This window comes from Portunus trituberculatus, chromosome 43, assembly GCF_017591435.1.
Source record: "Portunus trituberculatus isolate SZX2019 chromosome 43, ASM1759143v1, whole genome shotgun sequence".
NCBI classification, from domain to species: Eukaryota; Metazoa; Arthropoda; class Malacostraca; order Decapoda; family Portunidae; genus Portunus; species Portunus trituberculatus.
In genome coordinates, this window is record NC_059297.1 from 18,466,690 (window position 1) to 18,488,044 (window position 21,355).

The 21,355-nt window shown below is 40.9% G+C and overlaps 1 protein-coding gene across 2 annotated transcripts in view; it reads right to left on the reverse strand.

Annotated features, from left to right (window-relative positions):
• The window catches only part of LOC123518415 (protein espinas-like), a 514,427-nt gene extending 494,593 nt beyond the window's left edge, over positions 1-19,834 (reverse strand). The window contains exon 1 of one of the 2 annotated variants that reach the window (XM_045279225.1): positions 19,171-19,834. In XM_045279225.1, coding sequence (XP_045135160.1) covers positions 19,171-19,329 — 159 coding nt within the window. In that variant the 5' untranslated portion in view covers positions 19,330-19,834. Of the gene's footprint in view, positions 1-1,963; positions 3,337-19,170 lie in introns of those variants that run through there. The other variant, XM_045279226.1, reaches the window with a different exon arrangement.
• Between the last annotated feature and the right edge of the window lie 1,521 nt (positions 19,835-21,355).

Consider the following 21,355-nt stretch of genomic DNA (forward strand, 5'->3'; position numbering starts at 1 on the left):
CTCAAAATAAAAGCTAATAGAAAATCAAAAGAAAATACAATGCAAAGTAAGACAAATAAAAAGAATTCCAAAAATACTAAATAGTAATGGAAACAAAAGGAGAATGGAAAATGTAAAACTATGTGATGAAAAAGAGAGGAAGGAAGTGGAGAGAGAGAAAAAAACAAACATTATAATCAAACACCATGACGCGATTATCACGCTTCACTTCAAGACATTCAGGATCCGAAATGCAAATCACTCCAAATCTGAATTAATCACACATCCCCATCATAACACAACAAATACCCATTTCCATCCACGCCTCAGTAATATGCGTCGCAGTGTCTTGTCACGCTAGGAGGACCGTGGCGTGACCTGCCGGCCACGCTGAGGAATGGATGTGAGTGGGGAGCTTGGGTAACATATGGATAATAATTAGGAGTAAAAGCAAGATAAAGTGGTCATAGGTAGGACACGTCAGGCGCCACACACATGCTAATGGGAACTTGTTATGTACTGTATTTAGATGGTGGTGGTGGTGATGGTGGTGATGGTGGCAGTAATAGCAATGTGTGTAATACCCAAACAGCGATTATTATCAACAAGGAGAAATTACAACAACAACAACAACAACAACAACAACAACAGGAATAAGAGTAGCAGTAACAACATAAATAAGCAGTTTTCCACAAGACCACAAGACTTTTCCAACATAAAGGAGAGCAAGGATAAACGTATTAAAGTAATACAGTGATTGTTACGAGTGCAATCACTGGTATTTTTGGTGCCAGAGAGAGAGAGAGAGAGAGAGAGAGAGAGAGAGAGAGAGGAGGAGGAGGACACAAGATAGGTAATGGCAGCGATGATGAGGAAGATGTAAAGAATAAAAGCAACAAAATATTAATATTGGAAAGGAAAAATTTCCTTTTCATATTCTTTATTTGGTTTTATAACATTTTTCTTTTCAATAACAGATAACATAAAGGAGAGCAAGGATAAACGTATTAAAGTAATACAGTGATTGTTACGAGTGCAATCACTGGTATTTTTGGTGCCAGAGAGAGAGAGAGAGAGAGAGAGAGAGAGAGAGAGAGGAGGAGGACACAAGATAGGTAATGGCAGCGATGATGAGGAAGATGTAAAGAATAAAAGCAACAAAAATATTAATATTGGAAAGGAAAAATTTCCTTTTCATATTCTTTATTTGGTTTTATAACATTTTTCTTTTCAATAACAGATAATAGAAAAATCATTATTACAACAACAACAACAACAACAACATCTACAACAACAACAACAGTACTACTACGTTATTGTCTTTCAATATTACTACTACTGTACACTCACTCAATAATCAAAATATTTTCTTTTCAGTTCACATATTACACATCGCAGCTTTATTATACACTGAACTTCATTTTCATCATTAACATTCCACTACTAGCTACACGTTTTAAGAGGGATATTTTCCTTTCTTTAACTGAACGCCTGCCACAGCCCATCCTTAGCCAGGCCTCACCCAGACTCCAATAGTCAAGGCTTCACAGCAACTAAACTATAGCCTCAAAATCCCTCGACTCCACCATTCTTATTCTTTTATTTATGTATTTATTCTTATTTATTTGTTTGTGTGTGTGTGTGTGGAGAGAGAGAGAGAGAGAGAGAGAGAGAGAGAGAGAGTGCTTGTGAAATGCAACAGGTATAGTCTATATCTTCTGGAGTGTCTCTCACAGAGAGAGAGAGAGAGAGAGAGAGAGAGAGAGAGAGAGAGAGAGAGCTCACGTAACAGTTCTTTCAATAATTGCTTCACATGGCCAAGTCAAGAACCGAGAATCGAACGAAACAGGATCCATCCATAGAAAACGATACGCCAATCAAAACAACAATCTCTCTCTCTCTCTCTCTCTCTCTCTCTCTCTCTCTCTCTCTCTGAATGGAAGACTATGAATAAAATGAATACATCAAGTAGATTCATCTTTACCTTATTCATGGCGGCGTCTCACACGATGAATGGTGGTAGTTATAGTGGTAGCTGTGGTGGTTGCAGTAGACAGTTGTTGCAGTAGTTATAGTAGCAATAGGAGCGACAGTTGTCATCTACGGTTGTAATAGCAAACTTGCTTGTCTTTTTGTTCATAATCCACGTGATGGGAGTAATAGTAACTGTTGCAGTAGTTGTAGTTATGGTAGCAATGGTGGCAAAACTCTACCACCACTTTCCTCTCCTTCCCCATCGTCAACCAAACATCATCATCTTCACCACCATCACCACTGACATCAACACCACTACAGCCACACTGCGCACCACTGATATCACAGGCACTTGTTGAACTCAGCCCGCGCCACCAACACTGCGAGCATCACCACCACAGACAGAGAGAGAGAGAGAGAGAGAGAGAGAGAGAGAGAGAAAAGACAACCGAAATTTACCAGTTACAGATCCCAAAGAAAATTTCCTTGAAGAATATTAATATACAAAAAGAAAAATACTAAGGGAAGGTAATAAAGGAAAAAATTATAAAGCAACCAAAATATGATGCAGGAGGAGGATGAACTGAGATAAGCAAATATATAAATAAGACACTACTTTTTAGTTAATTCACTACGGCAATGCACACCTTGCTAGTAATAGTGGTAGTAAGAGAAGTGGTAGAAGTAATCTGGCCACTGCAACTGAATCGTTCCCTCCCATGACCTTAAGGAAAGAAGAAAGGAGAAAAAAAAGAGAAAAAAAAAAAAAGGAGCTCAGGTGTGCAGGTCTGCTAATGAAGCGGCCACATGTAGGGCAATGCAGGTGAGCTTAAGAGGAGCAGGAGAGGAAGAAGAACATGTGAAGAAGAAGAGTGAATGGTGTATAACTTTTCCTCAGATCAGCCAAATATCTCGCTGCACTTTTAAACTTTTTTTTCCTTCTTCAGCAAACTTATTTTTATCTCTCGCACCACTTCAGGCCTCAAAAAGTGCGGTATTGCACGTGTCACCACTGTTAGGTAGACACATCCAAACACGTAATCGTAGAGACCCGTCCCACCTCTCTTCTCTCTCTCCAGTACGCACGAGGATGAGGGAGAACGAGAGGGATGGAGGGACAGGGAAAAAGAGAGGGGAAGAGAGAGAGGGAGAAGGTGCGATACACAACCTTCCTCTTCCACGTTCCAGCGAACACTGAGTTACGTGCGGTTGAGTCGGAGGCGCTGATGATGATAGTGGTGATGCCGTGATGGTAGTGGTGGTTTGTTTCTTCTTGTCAGTTTGTAGTGATAATTTCCAGCTGAAGGAGGTTGTGTGTGTGTGTGTGTATGTGTGTGTGTATTCACTGTTTGATCTCTGTCTGTCTCTGACGAGACAGCCAGACGTTACCCTACGGAGCGAGCTCAGAGCTCATTATTTCCGATCTTGGGATAGGTCTGAGACCAGGCACACACCACACACCGGGACAACAAGGTCACAACTCCTCGATTTACATCCCGTACCTACTCACTGCTAGGTGAACAGGGGCTACACGTGAAAGGAGACACACCCAAATATCTCCACCCGGCCGGGGAATCGAACCCCGGTTATCTGGCTTGTGAAGCCAGCGCTCTAACCACTGAGCTACCGGGCCGTGTGTGTGTGTGTGTGTGTGTGTGTGTGTGTGTGTGTGTGTGTGTGTGTGTGTGTGTGTGTGTGTGTGTGTGTGTGTGTGTGTTCCTCGTCTCTCGTCCTCTCACATATTCTTCATCTCTCTCTCTCTCTCTCTCTCTCTCTCTCTCTCTCTCTCTCTCTCTCTCTCTCTCTCACTCTCTCCAAGTTTTCCTATTATTCCTTTTCTTCATTATTATTTTGGTCTCCTATTCGCTAATTTTCCACTCTCCTATGAATTTTTCGTTTTCTACTCTTTTCTATCTTACCTTCGTCTCTCTCTCTCTCTCTCTCTCTCTCTCTCTCTCTCTCTCTCTCTCTCTCTCTCTCTCTCTCTCTCTCTCTTCTCTTCTTCTTCTTCTTCTTCTTCTTCTTCTTCTTCTTCTTCTCATCTTCATCCTCCTCCTCCTCTTCCTCCTCCTCCTCGTCCTCCTTCTTTGCTTCTTCTTCCTCTTCCTCTTCCCGTTGATTCTTCTTTTTATTCGCGTTTTCGTTCATGCTCTCTTGATCTCCTTCCTCCTCCTCCTCTTTTCTTTGCTTCCATTTCCTCAGCATTTCCTATTTCTTTCTTCTTACTCTTATTTTCTTCCCACATTGCTCTCCTTTGCACTATCCCTTCAGTACCTCCTTCAGCTCCTCCTCCTCCTACTCCTTCTTCTCTTCCTCCTCCTCGTTCCCTCTCTCTCTCTCTCTCTCTCTCTCTCTCTCTCTCTCTCTCTCTCTCTCTCTCTCTCTTTCTGTTGCCCACTTACAGGTCTCCGATAATTCCAGGCCCCCTCAGTCACGTTCCGCCACACACACACACACACACACACACACACACACACACACACACACACTATTTTAGCTTCGTTTGGGGGGAGAGAGAGAGAGAGAGAGAGAGAGAGAGAGAGAGAGAGAGAGAGAGAGAGAGAGAGAGAGAGAGAGAGACTGCCTGCCTGTCTTCCCACGGTAACGATGATGGCATTTTTTTTTTCTCTGACTTTTTTTTCTATTATTATTGTCTACTCATCAATAACACTCTTCATTCCTCTATGTACGCAGTAGTGGTAGTGGCGGTGGTGGTAGTGATGGCGGTGGTGGTAGTGGTGTTGATTATATATGACGGGTGAGAATGGCAGGTAGTGATTATGATGGTGGTGGTAATGATGGTGATGGTCATGATAGTAATGAGTGATGGTCGTGGTGTGTTAGTAGTAGTAGTGGTAGTCGCAGTAGTAAAGATGGTGGTGGCATAGGTGATGATGATGATAGTAGTTGTTAGTGGTGGTGTTACAGTGGTTGATAAGGTGCTATATTCTTTCGTTGCGGTGGTGATGGTGGTGTAGGTGGTAGTGTAAGTAGTGGTGGTGTTGGTGGTGTTGCATGACCTGCAGTGTTTGTTTAGACAGACGAGTCATGGTGAGGGAGGATGGACTTTCTCACCTCCAGCTCCTCCTCCTCCTCCTCCTCCTCCTCCTCCTCCTAGTCTACCACCACCACCCCACCACCATCACCACTACCACCAATCCCACCAGCATCACCTCCTCCTGCGCCCATGCAAGAAGTACAAATATTAATAAAATGTTATCTTCTGCATCATTAAAAAGTCAATCATCTTCTCTTGTATCGTTCCATGCATCCTCCTTCTCCTCCTCCTCCTCCTCCTCCTCCTCCTCCTCCCTTCGTTCTCCTCCTTCCCCTTTTCCTCCTCCTCGTGTTTCCATCCTTCTTCCTCTTACTCATGTTATTCCTTCTGTTTTCCTTTACCTTTTCTTTATCCTCCTTCTCGTCCTACCCTTCCTCCTCTCTCTTCGTCCTACTTGTCCTTCCGTAAACACGCAGAGAGAGAGAGAGAGAGAGAGAGAGAGAGGTACATGAAGAGGTCACGAGCTGCCGCGGGGAACCAAATGAGCTTGTGAACGCAATCACAATCACTCAATTATTTTCATTAGGCTGTACACTTCTTGCAGCGCTCCACGGCACGCAGACACACGCAGATACTCACACACATACACTCATACTCGTATCTTGCAAGAGTTCAGTCATGGATGAAAGTCGAGTAACAGTCTACACTCACGTCCACTAAGTGTAGAGTTTTTCATCTCCCTTAAAAATCTTCCAATCTTTCAATAGTCTTTCAGTTGTCTGTTTTGACAAGATCGTCAGCAGAGCAAAGGTCTTACGTTATGATTGAGGGAAGATGTTAAACAACGGTGTGAGTGTGGAATGTTCATCGACTTCTGACCACGACTCTGCTCATACAGTTTGGAAGGTTGGAATTATAGTATGAAAGAGTTTTGCAGTTTTTATATATAGTATATAAAAGATGTGACGGTTTTTCTTCTTTCCATTTATGGAAAAATATGAAGGCAGAATTTTCCCTTGTCACTTTGCTAAATTCTATATCATAAACCACCCATGAAATGTCGTGGGAGAACAAACTTTTCTTGTTTTCCTTCATTTTGTGTATAAGAGATATCAACTGAGAGAGAGAGAGAGAGAGAGAGAGAGAGAGAGAGAGAGAGAGAGAGAGAGAGAGAGAGAGAGAGAGAGAGAGAGAGAGAGAGAGAGAGAGAGAGAGAGAGAGAGAGAGAGAGAGAGAGAGAGAGAGAGAGAGAGAGAGAGAGAGAGAGAGAGAGAGAGAGAGAGAGAGAGAGAGAGAGAGAGAGAGAGAGAGAGAGAGAGAGAGAGAGAGAGAGAGAGAGAGAGAGAGAGAGAGGAGAGAGAGAGTCCATGCCTGTGGAGGCATCAGTGCCACAGGGTTCAATTCTTGGCCCACTCCTGTGGAATATCTACGTGGATGATCTTCTCCAGCTACTGCCAGGAGTCATGGCCTATGCTGATGACTGCACCCTCTCCTATACCTATCCACGCCAGGACAGTGGGCGGGCTGCTGAGGCCATCAATCAGCAGCTACGAGTGATAAAGGAGTGGGTGCTCGCTGGCAAGTGACATTCGCGCCGGAGAAGACACAGGCAATGGTTGTCTCTCGGTCCCCAGCCGCCATGGCAGCAATGGCAGGAAAGTTGTCTTTGGCGCTGCTGCTCCCCACTCCAAGATGACGTCAAGATACTTGGAGTGGAGGTGGATCGAGGGCTGAGGTTTGACAGCCATGTCAAAACCATTGCCAAGAAAGCCTCTCACAGGATCTCCGCTCTCAGAAGGATCGCCAGTTTCCTCGACAGGAAGGGGAGACTGCTGCTGTACAAGGCACAGGTGCGGCCCCACCTTGAGTACGCAGCTCTCCTGGATGTCCTGTGCCGCCACACACAGAAGGAGACTGGACAGCATCCAACGCCGCGCCATACGGCTAGTAGATGCTGCACTACCACCTCACCCAGAGCCTGAGCGTCCCTTGATTCACTGGAACACCGCAGAGACGTGGCGGCGATCGTAGTGTTCCATAAGGCACAGGTGCAAAGAGTGCCACATCTGGCAGGGCTGCGTCATCCTCTAAGAGTCACCGCACGGAGCACGAGAACGGTGCTCAATGGTGGTGACGCCGTAGAGGTGCCGCGATCCCACGGGTGTCAGCATCAACGCACCTTCGCAGGACGCGTCTCCAGGATGTGGAACTTGTTCACGGCCGCGGTGCCTCACGTCCAGGAGATGAACACTCACAGTGTCAAACTGATGGCACATAAGTGGAGACAGACACTGCCAACTCCTCTGACACTCTTTGTGACGTGACACTCAGTGTAGTGCAGTGCGTGAATAGTGCTAGTGAAGTGAAACGAATAGTGCTCCATTTACATGCTGACCATCTTGTATATTATCTATTTTTAAGTCTTGTAAATATTGTAGAGAAATAGATTGTAGTACCCTTAGAATAGGTAGCACACGACAGTGCGCCTTTGGGTACATGTTCTTTGTATAAAGTTATGTTTAAATAAAGAGAAAAGAGAGAGAGAGAGAGAGAGAGAGAGAGAGAGAGAGAGAGAGAGAGAGAGAGAGAGAGAGAGAGAGAGAGAGAGAGAGAGAGAGAGAGAGAGAGAGAGAGATTCTCTCAGGTGCTCAGTTCTTAACCTTTACCTGTAAATATTTCAATCCTCTCACTGGTGGTCCAAACAAATCTCATGCCATACAAAATCTGCACCATGCAAGGTTAACTGATTATAAATAGAATATATAAGGGGGGCAAATAAAGATAAGTATACTCGTTCTTACATTACAATAATAACAAGACTTTAATTCATATCTTTTCACATAGTATAATGCTAAAAGAATCAGAATATCATTTATTAACTTTTAAAACAGTAAAATGATTAACAAAAATTGTGTTGTTTCCAGGTATTGGTAGATAAAAGAATATTCACAAGAAATCTCTACCTTCAGTCAATAAATTCTGAATATGTAAACACAACGTGCAATAAATGATAACTGTCGGTGATATATTCCCATCGTCAGGCTCCGTAACACATAACCTTCTATTTTGCTCCCATTCCTATTCTGTTTGTCCTGTTTATGCGGGAGTTGAACCGTGCAGTCGCCCTTGATCGGGTCTGGAATACGAAACAAAACAATATTGATAAGTGCAGACTGACACAATGCTCTTCCTTCGTATATTTTTATTTTCTTACTTTCTTCCTTCCACATAAGCTTGAAATATGTACACTCTGCCTTCCTTATCTTCTTCATGCAACCAGGATGCCTTCAGAAAAATGTAGAACCATAACACATAAGTTTTCTTTTATTTTTTCATTTCCTTCCCTTTACATTTCTATAGTTTAAATTTTGGCAAAGCTACATTTACTATCTCATTATTGATTTTACATTACAATGCTTTCAACTAAGGATCTATTATTTTGTTTTCATTACTACACTGTTTGTTACTTCCTAAAGTATTTTTGGGAAAATATCTGTTTGTGTTTCCTTTCTTATTTTTATATAATAAAACCTTCAACTGTGATTTCCTGCCTTGTTATTCAATCGTTGTGCGATTTATACCTAACATTGTGTGTGTGTGTGTGTGTGTGTGTGTGTGTGTGTGTGTGTGTGTGTGTGTGTGTGTGTGTGTGTGTGTGTGTGTGTGTGTGTGTGTGTGTGTGTGCGTTTTCTAACTTTCTAAATGATATCTTAATTTGTGTGTTCTCATCTTTTTTTTTTTTTTTTTTAGCTGTCACTACGTTTTCCGTCATCAACATGTAGTGTTTCATTGCATTAATATTAACTGTAAAGCTTGATTATTCCTTTTTCATATTTCCTTGTTTTCTCTTCCTCTCGATATTGATAATAGACCGTGAAGCGAGGAGGAGGAAGAGGAGAAGGAGGAGGAGGAGGAAAGGACGGAGAGAGCCAAGTCAGCCTGACCAACCCTAACTCAGTGATGGTGCTGAGGTAGGCGGAGAAAGAAGGAAGGTCGCCGTATGGAAGATCAACGGCGCGTAAAAACCTTTCTTTCCCACAACTTTATGGAACAGCAGCCGTGAATGAAGAGATGAAGGCTGAATATATCCTGTGAGCAACGCCTAGACATCGCCTTGAATATGCAGGAAAAAAAAAATTAAGGTGGAAAAGTAATGTTAAAGATGAGATGTTAACTTCCTGTAAGATTACGGCTTGGATTATGCTGATGAGGGAACGTAACAATGTCTGGAGGATTTCTTCTTTATATAAAGTATATACAGAGTTACGAAGACTAAAGACTTTGACATGAAGTGAATCTGCTGTTCTCACCTGCGACAAAACAAGCTGAAACTGCTTTCCTTTATGTTTAGCCAAGAATGCAGTCTATAATGACGTTAAGTCTATCTTAAGGAATCCAAATATCCTACGTTTTGACTAACACACCCAGCTATGCGGACCCAACTTATTTTGACTGCCACAAAGCGATACACGATCCATTATATTGCTACACCTCTCCTCCGACGTTCGTTGCACATTGAATCAAAACATAACTATGCCTAACAATAGATTTCGTGTTGGTGACCGGTTCGATACTCTTGGAAAATATAAAAAAATCCACAAGGCGAGACACAAAAGCCAAGGTTATCGCAGTGAAGGGAGAATGAAGATGAAGAGGCAAACACATGACGTACTATTGTATTCGTATGTTGGAACCATGACTAGACGCAGAAAAGAACGAGTAGATTTAATTAATTTTGACCATGCCTTTCGGGAGTAGGAAGTTAGTGGATATTTTTCCTTTGTTATTTCTCCTCCCCCTTTCACCCACCCTCCGCTCCCCACCTGCACTGTTCCTTGACACATAGAAATTATAATCAAAATACCTTCCAAAAACCTCACTGGGACAGATTTATACCCAAGAGAAATTATCTATTTAGCATTATTTTTATATAACCTTATTAATTAATTAATAAATTAATGTGAAAAAGTTCTGCCAAAAAGTTTCAACATAGGCACACCACAGAAAAGAGAGAATAGAAAACTGAATTTATCTAAGCTACAAAACTATTAAAGATAATATAATGTAAGAATATATAATGCAAAAATAAGTATCTAAAGAGTTATCGGTATACAAGGAGAAAAAAAATGTTTACCAGTGAATTGGTTAAGAGGAAACCACATCAATCATGAGATCAATCAACTTCTGACTACGACTTAAAGATTCAATAGCTCACAGTAGCTACTCGTATTTCTCGCGATATGGTGGACGTGGGAATAAACAGCGCAAACGGCGACAAAGTAACCCCATAAAGATCAGTAAACATTAGTCTCGTTCCGCGACAGATGATGAGAACGATGCGCACTGATAAGGATGCTGGTTCTGGACTCCGCTTTATCACGGTTCGCGAGACAGATGACGCCAAAATAAGCCTAGTCTGCGTCACAACGTCACGTATTGGAGTAGTAAGTCACAGCCGCCGGTCACACACAGCTCATTCTTACGACCTGAGTCACACGTTTTGCTTTTTTCTTGTGTCTTGCATCTATTTGTTTACGATTTTCGTTGGTAGGTTCTGTGTGTCTGTTTGTCTCTCTGCTCCGTCTATTTGTCTTTCTGGCTGTTTGTCTGTTTCTGTCTGTTTCTCTGTCTATTTGAATGTTTGTCTATGTGTCAGCTTTCTCTCTCTCTCTCTCTCTCTCTCTCTCTCTCTCTCTCTCTCTCTCTCTCTCTCTCTCTCTCTCTCTCTCTCTCTCAAAAGTTAAGGAAAAGTCTGCAAGAGTTACTAGCGCTGTAGAAGTCTCGCCTGACCCTATGTGTGTGTGTGGAAGCTAAGGAAAGATGGGGAGAGGAGGCGGAAGGGGAATAAAAGGGTAGAAACGAGAGACAATAAAATAAAAATAAATATGAATGAGGAATACCAAGAGGGTACATGGGATCGATAGAGTAAGACGATTTGTCACCGAGAAAATAATGACATGACAACCAATGATGATTATTACACCTGAGAGAGAGAGAGAGAGAGAGAGAGAGAGAGAGAGAGAGAGAGAGAGAGAGAGGAGCAGGAGGAGGAGCAGGAGGAGGAAAAGGAGGGAGGGAGTGCGGGAGGAGAGAAGGGGAGAAAAGGAGGAAGGACGAAAGAAAATAGAAAAAAGTAAGTACTTAAAAAGGAATAAAACAGAAGGACAAATGTAGTGAAAAAAAAAACATTGAATAGAAAATAAAAACAGAACACAAGAGAAAGAAAGAAAAAAAAGAAGAAACAATGACAATAATTATAATGGCAGAAAATCACATAAAAGTAAATATCACCAGGAAATACGTGATCAGTGTAGGAAATAATTAAACCTGACAAAAAAAAAATAACATACTAAGTTGGGAGAGCGTGTGGCCACCGCCTGCCGATTATTCTGTAGCAAGAGTGGCGCGGAGGGAAGGGATGTGAGAGCTCGGTAAATTGATTCAAGATTACTTCTTCACGCTTTAACTGGGTCTGTTGGATCTCTAATTGTTTCTGCACGCTTGAGAAGTTGTATTAATTTACCTTCCATTCTTATCCATTTATTTATGTTCTTAATTAAATGTGAGGTTAAGAAAGATCATACATACAGGACAATCACAAGCACAGGGCATTATAATTGGTGAATCCTAATTACTTTCGCCAGCGTGACAAAGTAAGAAATTCGACACAGCTGTAGATTATTGATTCCTGTTTTACTTTAGCCATTGGTTTTTGTCCTTGATTCAAGTGCAAAGTTAAGAAAAGTCATATATAAACAGTAGAAGTTAGTACCTCAGAGTAATAATTGCTACCATGACTAAAGAAAGAAATGTGACACAGATGGAACATATTCACTCTTTTTTTTTCTTTTATTAGTTAATCTATTACTTTGATTAAATAAAAGGTTGATAAATGAGACTGTATATGGGTGATGCAAGTTACGTGCCTGAGAATAAGTGTTATTATGTAGCGTAATTGTTGAAAATGGTACGCACAGCTTGAATTAATCGTGCCTCTACTTATATTCATTAATCCTTCTTAATCAAATACATGTTTAAAATAAATAGAGAGATGAACATAGTATAAATTCAGTGCTTCGAGACAGCAACAACTCCAGGTGTGACAAGTAAGAAATGCACAATGGAGTGATTATCATAATGTTTTAGAAAAGGTGTAGGTAGGAAGCATTCAAGAAACTATAGAAAGAGGGCACCGTGAAGGAAGGGTTGGTAGTTATTATATTCAACTTCAAATCACAAGCTCGTACATTTGTTTCCGAATCACATATATACCCTATTTTCCTATTCTTCAGTCAGTTTGCAATACTTTCTTCCTCCTTTACAAACTCATTTGATTGGTAGACTATTATTAACTGGCAGATATCTTACTCCTCATATACATGGCATCTTCCTTTTGACCACACACACACACACACACACACACACACACACACACACGCTAGCTCAGTGGTTAGAGCGATGGCTTCACAAGCCAGAGGACCGGAGTTCGATTCCTCGGCCGGGTGAAGATATTTGGGTGTGTCTCCTTTCACGTGTAGCCCCTGTTCACCTAGCAGTGAGTAGGTACATGTAAATCGACCTTGTTGTCCCGGTGTGTGGTGTGTGCCTGGTCTCAGGCCTATCCGAAGATCCGAAACAATGAGCTCTGAGCTCGTTCCGTAGGGTAACGTCTGGCTGTCTCGTCAGAGACTGCAGCAGATCAAACAGTGAAACACACACACACACACACACACACACACACACAACCTTTGAGTTCACAGCTCAGTGAATCACTACACAACCCTATCTTCCTATAATAAGTTCCAAAACCATCTTAGATTTGTTTCTCTCTCGCGCCGAGCCAATGTCCCTCAGGCTACTCCAAGGGCGGCACTCAGCACGGAGCCTCGCCCCTCATCTCGCCCCACCGCAGGCCGATCTGGCAGCCCATTCAGACAATACACACCATACTATCACACTATATATGACACAGAGGCGCACACCGAGAGACCATCACAAACTACGAAGCACATCCATCCTGCTTTGTCTCCTTGATGCCGTCCTGTAAGTGAGGTGACGGGAAAGACTGATTCATTTATTTCATCTAATGGCGCTTCAACAATAGGAGGGATGGAGGGAAGAATACCTGGTAGGGTACTGGAGGTAAAAAAACGAGGAGACACTAGTGACATTTCTATATACGTATATATATGACTTTTTTTCAGACACACAATCCCATGGTTTCTTCATCACTGCCTTTGGTTATACTGAATCATTGAATAACGAAATAATAAATTAGTATTTTCTTTCTCTGGAATCCCTTGTATCGTTCAGGCGAATTAAGCCTCACAATTCACATCCTCAAGTTTTGTGTACAGCAACCAGTATGACAAGCTGTATGTCAGCCGTGCAGACATGACACTAACACGAGATTCCCACCACGATGATACAGCATAACAGAGAGGCGTTCGTTCCACTAATACCCAAACAAGAACTTCTAATGGATATGAAACTGAGGAGTTCATAGTTACTTCTTTTCATATTTCAACGTCAGACGATGGACAGATAGAAACAAAAAAATCGCCGTGTGTTATTCATTCGCAAGATGGCAGTATGTGACAATGAGTTCTTAAATCTGCCACCAGACGGCAGAATAATCGCTAAGCTAATTCGCAACGCTATATATCACTCTAGCTAACAGATGGCATGACAAACCGGTACACTGTCTGATTCACTAATTGACTGACTGACTGCCTAGCTAAAGAACCAAGAAAGAAATACGCTTGATAGATCATAAACTAACTAACCAGCAAGCAAACAAAGCAGTACTTCAAAACTTTAAATCAAAACACTCAGAATGAAGAAAAAGATATATATGAAATATCAATAAAAATGAAAGAGAGACTATTTCAAGTCAGCATCTATGAGAAAGAAAGCATATCCTGTACATACCTGGAGCCATACTAATGACCAAGCCACACCTGTCCATCGCTTACCTGTGGAAGAGAGCGGAGATTAATTTCTGAAGGGAGAGAGGAAGGAAGGGAGGCAGGAGTGATGGCAAGGAGGTAAGTACCGGTCTGTTTAGAGTTCGCGCGTTCATCTCTCTCTCTCTCTCTCTCTCTCTCTCTCTCTCTCTCTCTCTCTCTCTCTCTCTCTCTCTGGGGCCACAATTATCGCCAGAAGCCAATTTACCGTCACCGTTTGTCTTAAGCAATAACTGAATCCGGGTTGCTCTCTCTCTCTCTCTCTCTCTCTCTCTCTCTCTCTCTCTCTCTCTCTCTCTCTCTCTCTCTCTCTCTCTCTCTCTCTCTCTCTCTCCGTAAAAATGTGACATTACTCAACATAACTAACAATGCTATATTTCTCACTTTTCCTTATATTAAGATAATTGCACCACAAGTAAGAATAAAAGTAGTAGTAGTAGTAGTAGTAGTAGTAGTAGTAGTAGTAGTAGTAGTAGTAGTAGTAGTTGTTGTTGTTGTTGTTGTTGTTGTTGTTGTTGTTGTTGTTGGGGTAGCAATAATTGGTGTTGTTCTAGTCGTTGCCGTCACTAAAGGTGCAATCGTAGTAGCAAAAAAGTCTTGTTAGAAATAAACACACGTGCACGTATGTGTATTTAATGAACTTACAAACTTGGGAGGACTTGGGACAGAAATGTGGAGAAAATAGAAGTCACCTAATCGAGCTGAGTGGTATTCAACGTCCAGAGAGAGAGAGAGAGAGAGAGTTGCTTGCGGGAGGAGAGTGGCGGCTTGATATAGCATTGTCCTGCCATCACGTTCAGAGTTGCTTCAGCACACAAGCAAGCTGCAAAGTGTTCCTGCTGCGATTGTATTACTGCCAACATCGAACTATTATATACGCAGAGAAGGGCAGCTCTATATCTCCCTCTTAAAATCTTACCTCTTAACTCTTACTCGCTTTCTCATGGTTTTTTTTCTTCCGTCTCTTAATACCTTCTCTTAATCTTTTATAATTTTTATTTTACACATCTCTCTAAAGCGCCTCTTGACAACGATAAATAGTAACCAATGAGGAAATCAAGAACACCCACACCTTAACCCGTGTAGGAAAATAAGCATAAGACTTTTAAAATAAGACTGATAAAGATAATGAGTACGTTGAAATGTCTATACTGGAAGCTTATGGAGAATTACAATGGATGCATTAAAATTTCAACCATGAAAACCTGTTATTAGATACAAAATTATGTGGAATTTGGAGCTATAAAGTGTGATTGAAGAGAGCAGGAGGAGAATGCGACAATATCTGCACTAACGGGCGAAATAAAGTGCAAGGGCATGGATATCTGATAGCTCACAGCTGTACTAGGGAAAGTGAAGGATACGTTAAGACGGCACACGCCCAATATAAGCCGAGTAAAGCAAATCAGGCAAGTCTTCGAAAAGTATTCCTGTTTAAAGATGACGAGGATTTTGAAGGCACGTAAGCCAAGAAAGGATATGTGATATTTAAAATGGATGCAAACTTTTCTCAGATTACAACGAAAGAGTAAGTTACAAAGAAAATATTAGTTGTTGTTTGAAGTCTGCATCCCTAAAACCACATTAATATGTATTAAAAAAAAAAGCAAACAAAAGGAGGCACAGAAGGCAAATTAGTAAAGTAAATGTGTTCCTCATTAAAATGGACGTCAACTTTGCTGAAATCAAGAGAAAAATAAGTTACAAAGAAAAGATTAGCTGTTGTCAGGATTCTGCATCTAAGAAGCCACATTAATATGCGAGAAAAGCACAGAGGGCAAGTTTGAAGAAAACAAGTTATTAAAATGAACATGAACTTTGATGAGCTGAAAAAAAGAGCTTTAAGTAAAAGTCTGGATGTTGTTTGATCATTATTTTAACAATACACACACACACACACACACACACACACACACACACACACACACACACACACACACACACACACACACACACACACACACACACACACACACACACACACACACACACACACACACACACACACAGCAAGTTAGGCAGAAAAAAACTTAATTTTCAAAATAATATAAACATTACGAAAATACAAATGAAAAGTACGCACACACACACACACACACACACACACACACACACACACACACACACACACACACGAGAAAATCACACACAAAGACTTAGGTAGAAAAAATAAACTTCATTTTCAAAATAATATAAACATTACTGAAATTACAAAAGAAAAGCAAAATATCACATTCCTGAATTTACAAACCTAAAAAAAAAAAAAGGAAAAAAGAAATTTATAGAAAAATATACATTGTTTGGTCTACACTTCTGAAACAACAAAGAAAGGCCCAAAACATGGTGATAAAGGCAGAAAACCGTGGAGAACAGAACCTACTTGCTAAGCTGAACTGCGAAGAACAGGATTGCTAGTTGGAATTCACAAGGTAGCTGCTTTACTTCATAAGCCCCACAATAACAGAAAGAAAGAAAGGAAGTAACTTAATAACGTGTACCACTGATGGAGAAAAATGTACAAACTCATCAGGTATATTACAATAATTTACGAACATTAGACCGAAAGGTAATGTGGGAACACGAATACATAAAAGATAAAGGGGAAATATAAGCAAGAGACAACCTCCCAATTCTTTTTTTTTTTTTCTAATACATTTGTTGTCAGGGAAAACTGCGTGCACCAGAAAATTGACGTATACAAATTTGATAAACCGTGTGGAGAAATAGCATTAAGGGAGAAGAGATCGTGAGCTGGATTTGTTAGAACTGTTAGGTAACCACACACACACACACACACACACACACACACACACACACACACACAGAGAGAGAGAGAGAGAGAGAGAGAGAGAGAGAGAGAGAGAGAGAGAGAGAGAGAGAGAGAGAGAGAGAGAGAGAGAGAGAGAGAGAGAGAGAGAGAGAGAGAGAGAGAGAGAGAGAGAGAGAGAGAGAGAGAGAGAGAGAGAGAGAGAGAATTGTCTACAAACTCTGTACACCATTAAAGTTTACTTGAATCTCTCTCTCTCTCTCTCTCTCTCTCTCTCTCTCTCTCTCTCTCTCTCTCTCTCTCTCTCTCTCTCTAACTACTTTATCACGCGGGGTCGCCTCAATACCCGCCACCTCTCCACTTTTGATAACAACCAGCGTAACAAGAAGTAATGGCATCAACCCCGCACATCGCCAGGTGAGATAAAATACACCTGGACTGTAATAAATACTTGAGTCATTCACCTCTTCCTTCTCCACCCTTCTCTCTCTCTCTCTCTCTCTCTCTCTCTCTCTCTCTCTCTCTCTCTCTCTCTCTCTCTCTCTGTCCTTCACGCTCAACCCTCACTAACTTAGGCCTGTTTGGAATGTGTTTCTGTATGTTTGTCTGTCTGTCTGAATTGTGTTTCAGTCCAAGGCCTTCCAGAATTTTAGTTTATTTTCATTCTGTTTAGTTTTTGTATTGTTTATATCGTGTTCACTTTTATTGGTTTTATTTTTCTCTGGTTTTGAATCTCAACCTAACCTAATGTAGCCTTGTCTACCCTTGTACTATATATCGCTAATACGGTCTCTGTTTTCTTGTGTATGTAAGTTAACCTAATCTAACTTAACCTAACCTATCCTAGCCTTGTACTATCATCTATGTTTTTTTTTTTATTCTTGTTGTCTCTGTTTTCCTATGTACCTTAATCTAATTTTGCTTAATCTAACTGTTTAGGTTTTACTGTATCTTATTTAATTCTTTATGGTTATTTTTCTGCTTATCTAACCTTACCCTAACTTAACCTATCCTGATTCATCCTTCTGTCTAGCTTCTTACTTATTGTCTGTCTTTTCACTCACTGCTTCTGTGTTCTTGTCAATGCAATGTAATCTAACTTAATTTAGCGTAATCTCTAGGGAAGTAATGTGTATTTATTTCCCCGAGTGAAACCAGTCTGCCTTGCTGTGGTAATAATAATGTGTCGGAAAATATTAATAAGTGAATGACAAATCTAGGTGTGATGAAAGAATTAGGAAAAAGATAACGTTAATTTTCGCTGACAGAATCATAACACATTTATCAGCATCTTTATCTTTCTCTCTCTCTCTCTCTCTCTCTCTCTCTCTCTCTCTCTCTCTCTCTCTCTCTCTCTCTCTCTCTCTCTCTCTCGCATGTACATTCGAAGTAGGAGAAGGAAGTGGAAGCAATATCCTGAGAAATAAAGTGCCGAAGGGAGAGAAGAGGGCGGGAAGAGGCAAGTAGGGAGAGGAAGGCAAAAGACGGAAGGAGAAAAAGAGGCAAGGTAAGGGGCAGGAAATGAACTGTAATAAACACATTATACATTATTGACTTACTACCACCACTACTACCACCACCACCACCACCACTACTACCACCACTATCACAGCCATAGTGAGAGAGGAAGAAGTAATTATGATAGTGAGAGATAATTTCTTTGATGATTACTGCAATGTATAACCACAACTACCACCACCGCCACTGTCTACACCACTGCCGACGTTATCATCATTTTTGCTGCAATGCGCAATCACTGCCACCACTACCACCGTCACCACCACTGCTGCCATCACTGTCATTTACTTTCTAACCTTGTCAAACCTAAACAAAGCCAAAAAATTTTTAATTCATTCCTACACTTGGTTCGTTTATTCTATTCATCTTTGTCCCATTGCAATTAGACTCACACACACACACACACACACACACACACACACACACACACACACACACACACACACGTACGCACCTTCTCTGTATGTTTATGTAATCTAACCTTCCGTTATATAATTCAACTCAACATACTTAGGGATGAGAGTGAAGCAAAGAGAGAGCCACATACACAGACGCACGTACCTACTTTATATATATATATATATATATATATATATATATATATATATATATATATATATATATATATATATATATATATATATATATATATATATATATATATATGGGTGGATTCACAGGGTTTCAAACTCTAGAACTTATTCTCATGTCTTTAAAGGGTTCATATAAAGTTCTAATGGCATGTGTTCTTACTCATGTAGGGTTTTAGAGTCACTAAAGGATTTCATGGAGCTGGAATGCAAATTAGTAGGATTAGACCGCATAGGATCTGTATAGGGCTTTATTCAATTATAATTCATTATTTAGCGCAATGTTAAATAAATAAATCTTGTGTGTAACATGTTCTCTCTCTCTCTCTCTCTCTCTCTCTCTCTCTCTCTCTCTCTCTCTCTCTCTCTCTCTCTCACCATAATCTTCCTCTGCGTGCGAGGAGAGGCACAATAGTCCACAGGAGGAGATGGAGGAGGAGTGGAGGGGCTTTCTCTTTTCTTTCTGCTCCTCCACCACTTCCCTCCCTCATCCATCTTCTCCATTTTTGTCTCCATCTTCAGTGCGGGAGAAGCCATGTCCCCTTTGCTGACTTACTTTATTTATATTTTCTTTGTTCTTTTCGCCTCCTTTCGTCTCTCACTAGCACTATTAGCACTATTATCACTATTGGCCACGTGTCTTTTCAGCAACGACTACAGTAGTGTGTTGCTGCGGCGCGAGGCACATTTCAGTGGTGTAAGCAAGGGAATCTTTTAATATAAACAAGGCACCGTTGATTCCTTTTGGCTGTAGCAATAATTATATTTACTTATGTTTGTAAATATTTTCTCCGACGAGAGGAAGCTTTCAGTTTAAAGTAAATAAAAAAAAACACCTTTGAATTTCTTTAGATATACAAACCAATGACTTTTTTTTCTGCGTGTTAAGGTTTTTTCAAACGTTTCAATTTTTTTTTTCTTTTTCCCTAATATAAGCAAGACATTTTAAGAAATTTATTTCACACTTGGCACCGATCTCTTCTTTCATCCATGTTTTCTTTATTTTTCTTAGTTTAGTCAGTCCTGATGGTTGCGTCGCTGCAAAGTATTCTACATAGCTCTACAATTATTCGTTTTCTTTCTTTGAACACACTATTCATTAATTAACCATATGGAAGCAGTCAAGCACCTTTCATATACGAACGCGTGAATATTGCACTACTGCGCTAATGGCTCGCTGATCCGTTGTATGTTGCTTAGTTGTATGTTCTTTCCTTTTTCGTGTTTAGTTACAAATACTATTAATGTTACTGCCACTGTTGTTGTTGTTGTTGTTGTAGAAGTAATAGTAGTAGTGGTAGTTATAAAAGTAATAATAATAGGAAAAAAAGGAGAAGGGGAGGAGGAAGGGAAGACGAGGAGTACACACTATTATAGCACCGTATAAACAGAGGACTTGTAAATTCTCTGCTACAATAATGTTAATAATATCACTTTTAAAATAATACTTCTATCACACACACACACACACACACACACCCGGTAGCTCAGTGGTTAGAGCACTGGCTTCACAAACCAGAGGACCGGGGTTCGATTCCCCGGCCGGGTGGAGATATTTGGGTGTGTCTCCTTTCATGTGTAGCCCCACCTAGCAGTGAGTAGGTACGGGATGTAAATCGAGGACTTGTGACCTTGTTGTCCCGGTGTGTGTTGTGTGCCTGGTCTCAGGCCTATCCGAAGATCGGAAATAATGAGCTCTGAGCTCGTTCCGTAGGGTAACGTCTGGCTGTCTCGTCAGAGACTGCAGCAGATCAAACAATGAAACACACACACACACACACACACAATTTGATTTAGTGGTTAGCGTGCTCAGCTCACAACCGAGAAAGCCCGTGTTTGAGTTCCAGGCGCAGCAGGGCAAATGGACGAGCTTCTTGAAATATGTAGCCCTTGTTCACCTAGCAGTAAATAAATACGAGATGTAACACGAGTGGTTGTGACTTTACGGTCCCGGTGTGTGATATGTGAGTGATCTCAGTTTTACTCAAAGATCAATCAGTACGAGATCCGTTAGTACGAGATTTGAACTTCCACATGTGAATGACAGACACACACACACACACACACACACACACACACGACAGGTACTGGCCACATGATATCGTGCGACACTTCTTTCGTCATATAAGACATCACTCTGGTCCTAATTACTTCAGTTTCATAGCAAGCCACAAAAGTATCCATTACTATATGAAATCAGACATTCGAATATTATAAAAAGATGTCACACTATAAACATTATCACCATCAATAGCAACACCAACAATGACGACGATGTTGATGATAATGATGAGAAGGAGGAGGATGACGGAAAGGAGCAGGAGGACTTAAATGAGGAGGAGGAGGAGGAGTAATGGGAGCAGCAGCAGTAACAACAGCAGCAGCAACCATAACAACAACAACAGTAACAACAACAGTTCTCTACACGGAAAAATTGCGCATGTTACTCAAAATACAGGTGTTATTTCCCGACAGGCGCCTCTTATATTCAAGTTCTTTCATATGATGATTAACTTATTCATTCCTTGTTTTCACTTTCTTGTGTAAAGTTTTCAGTACTTGT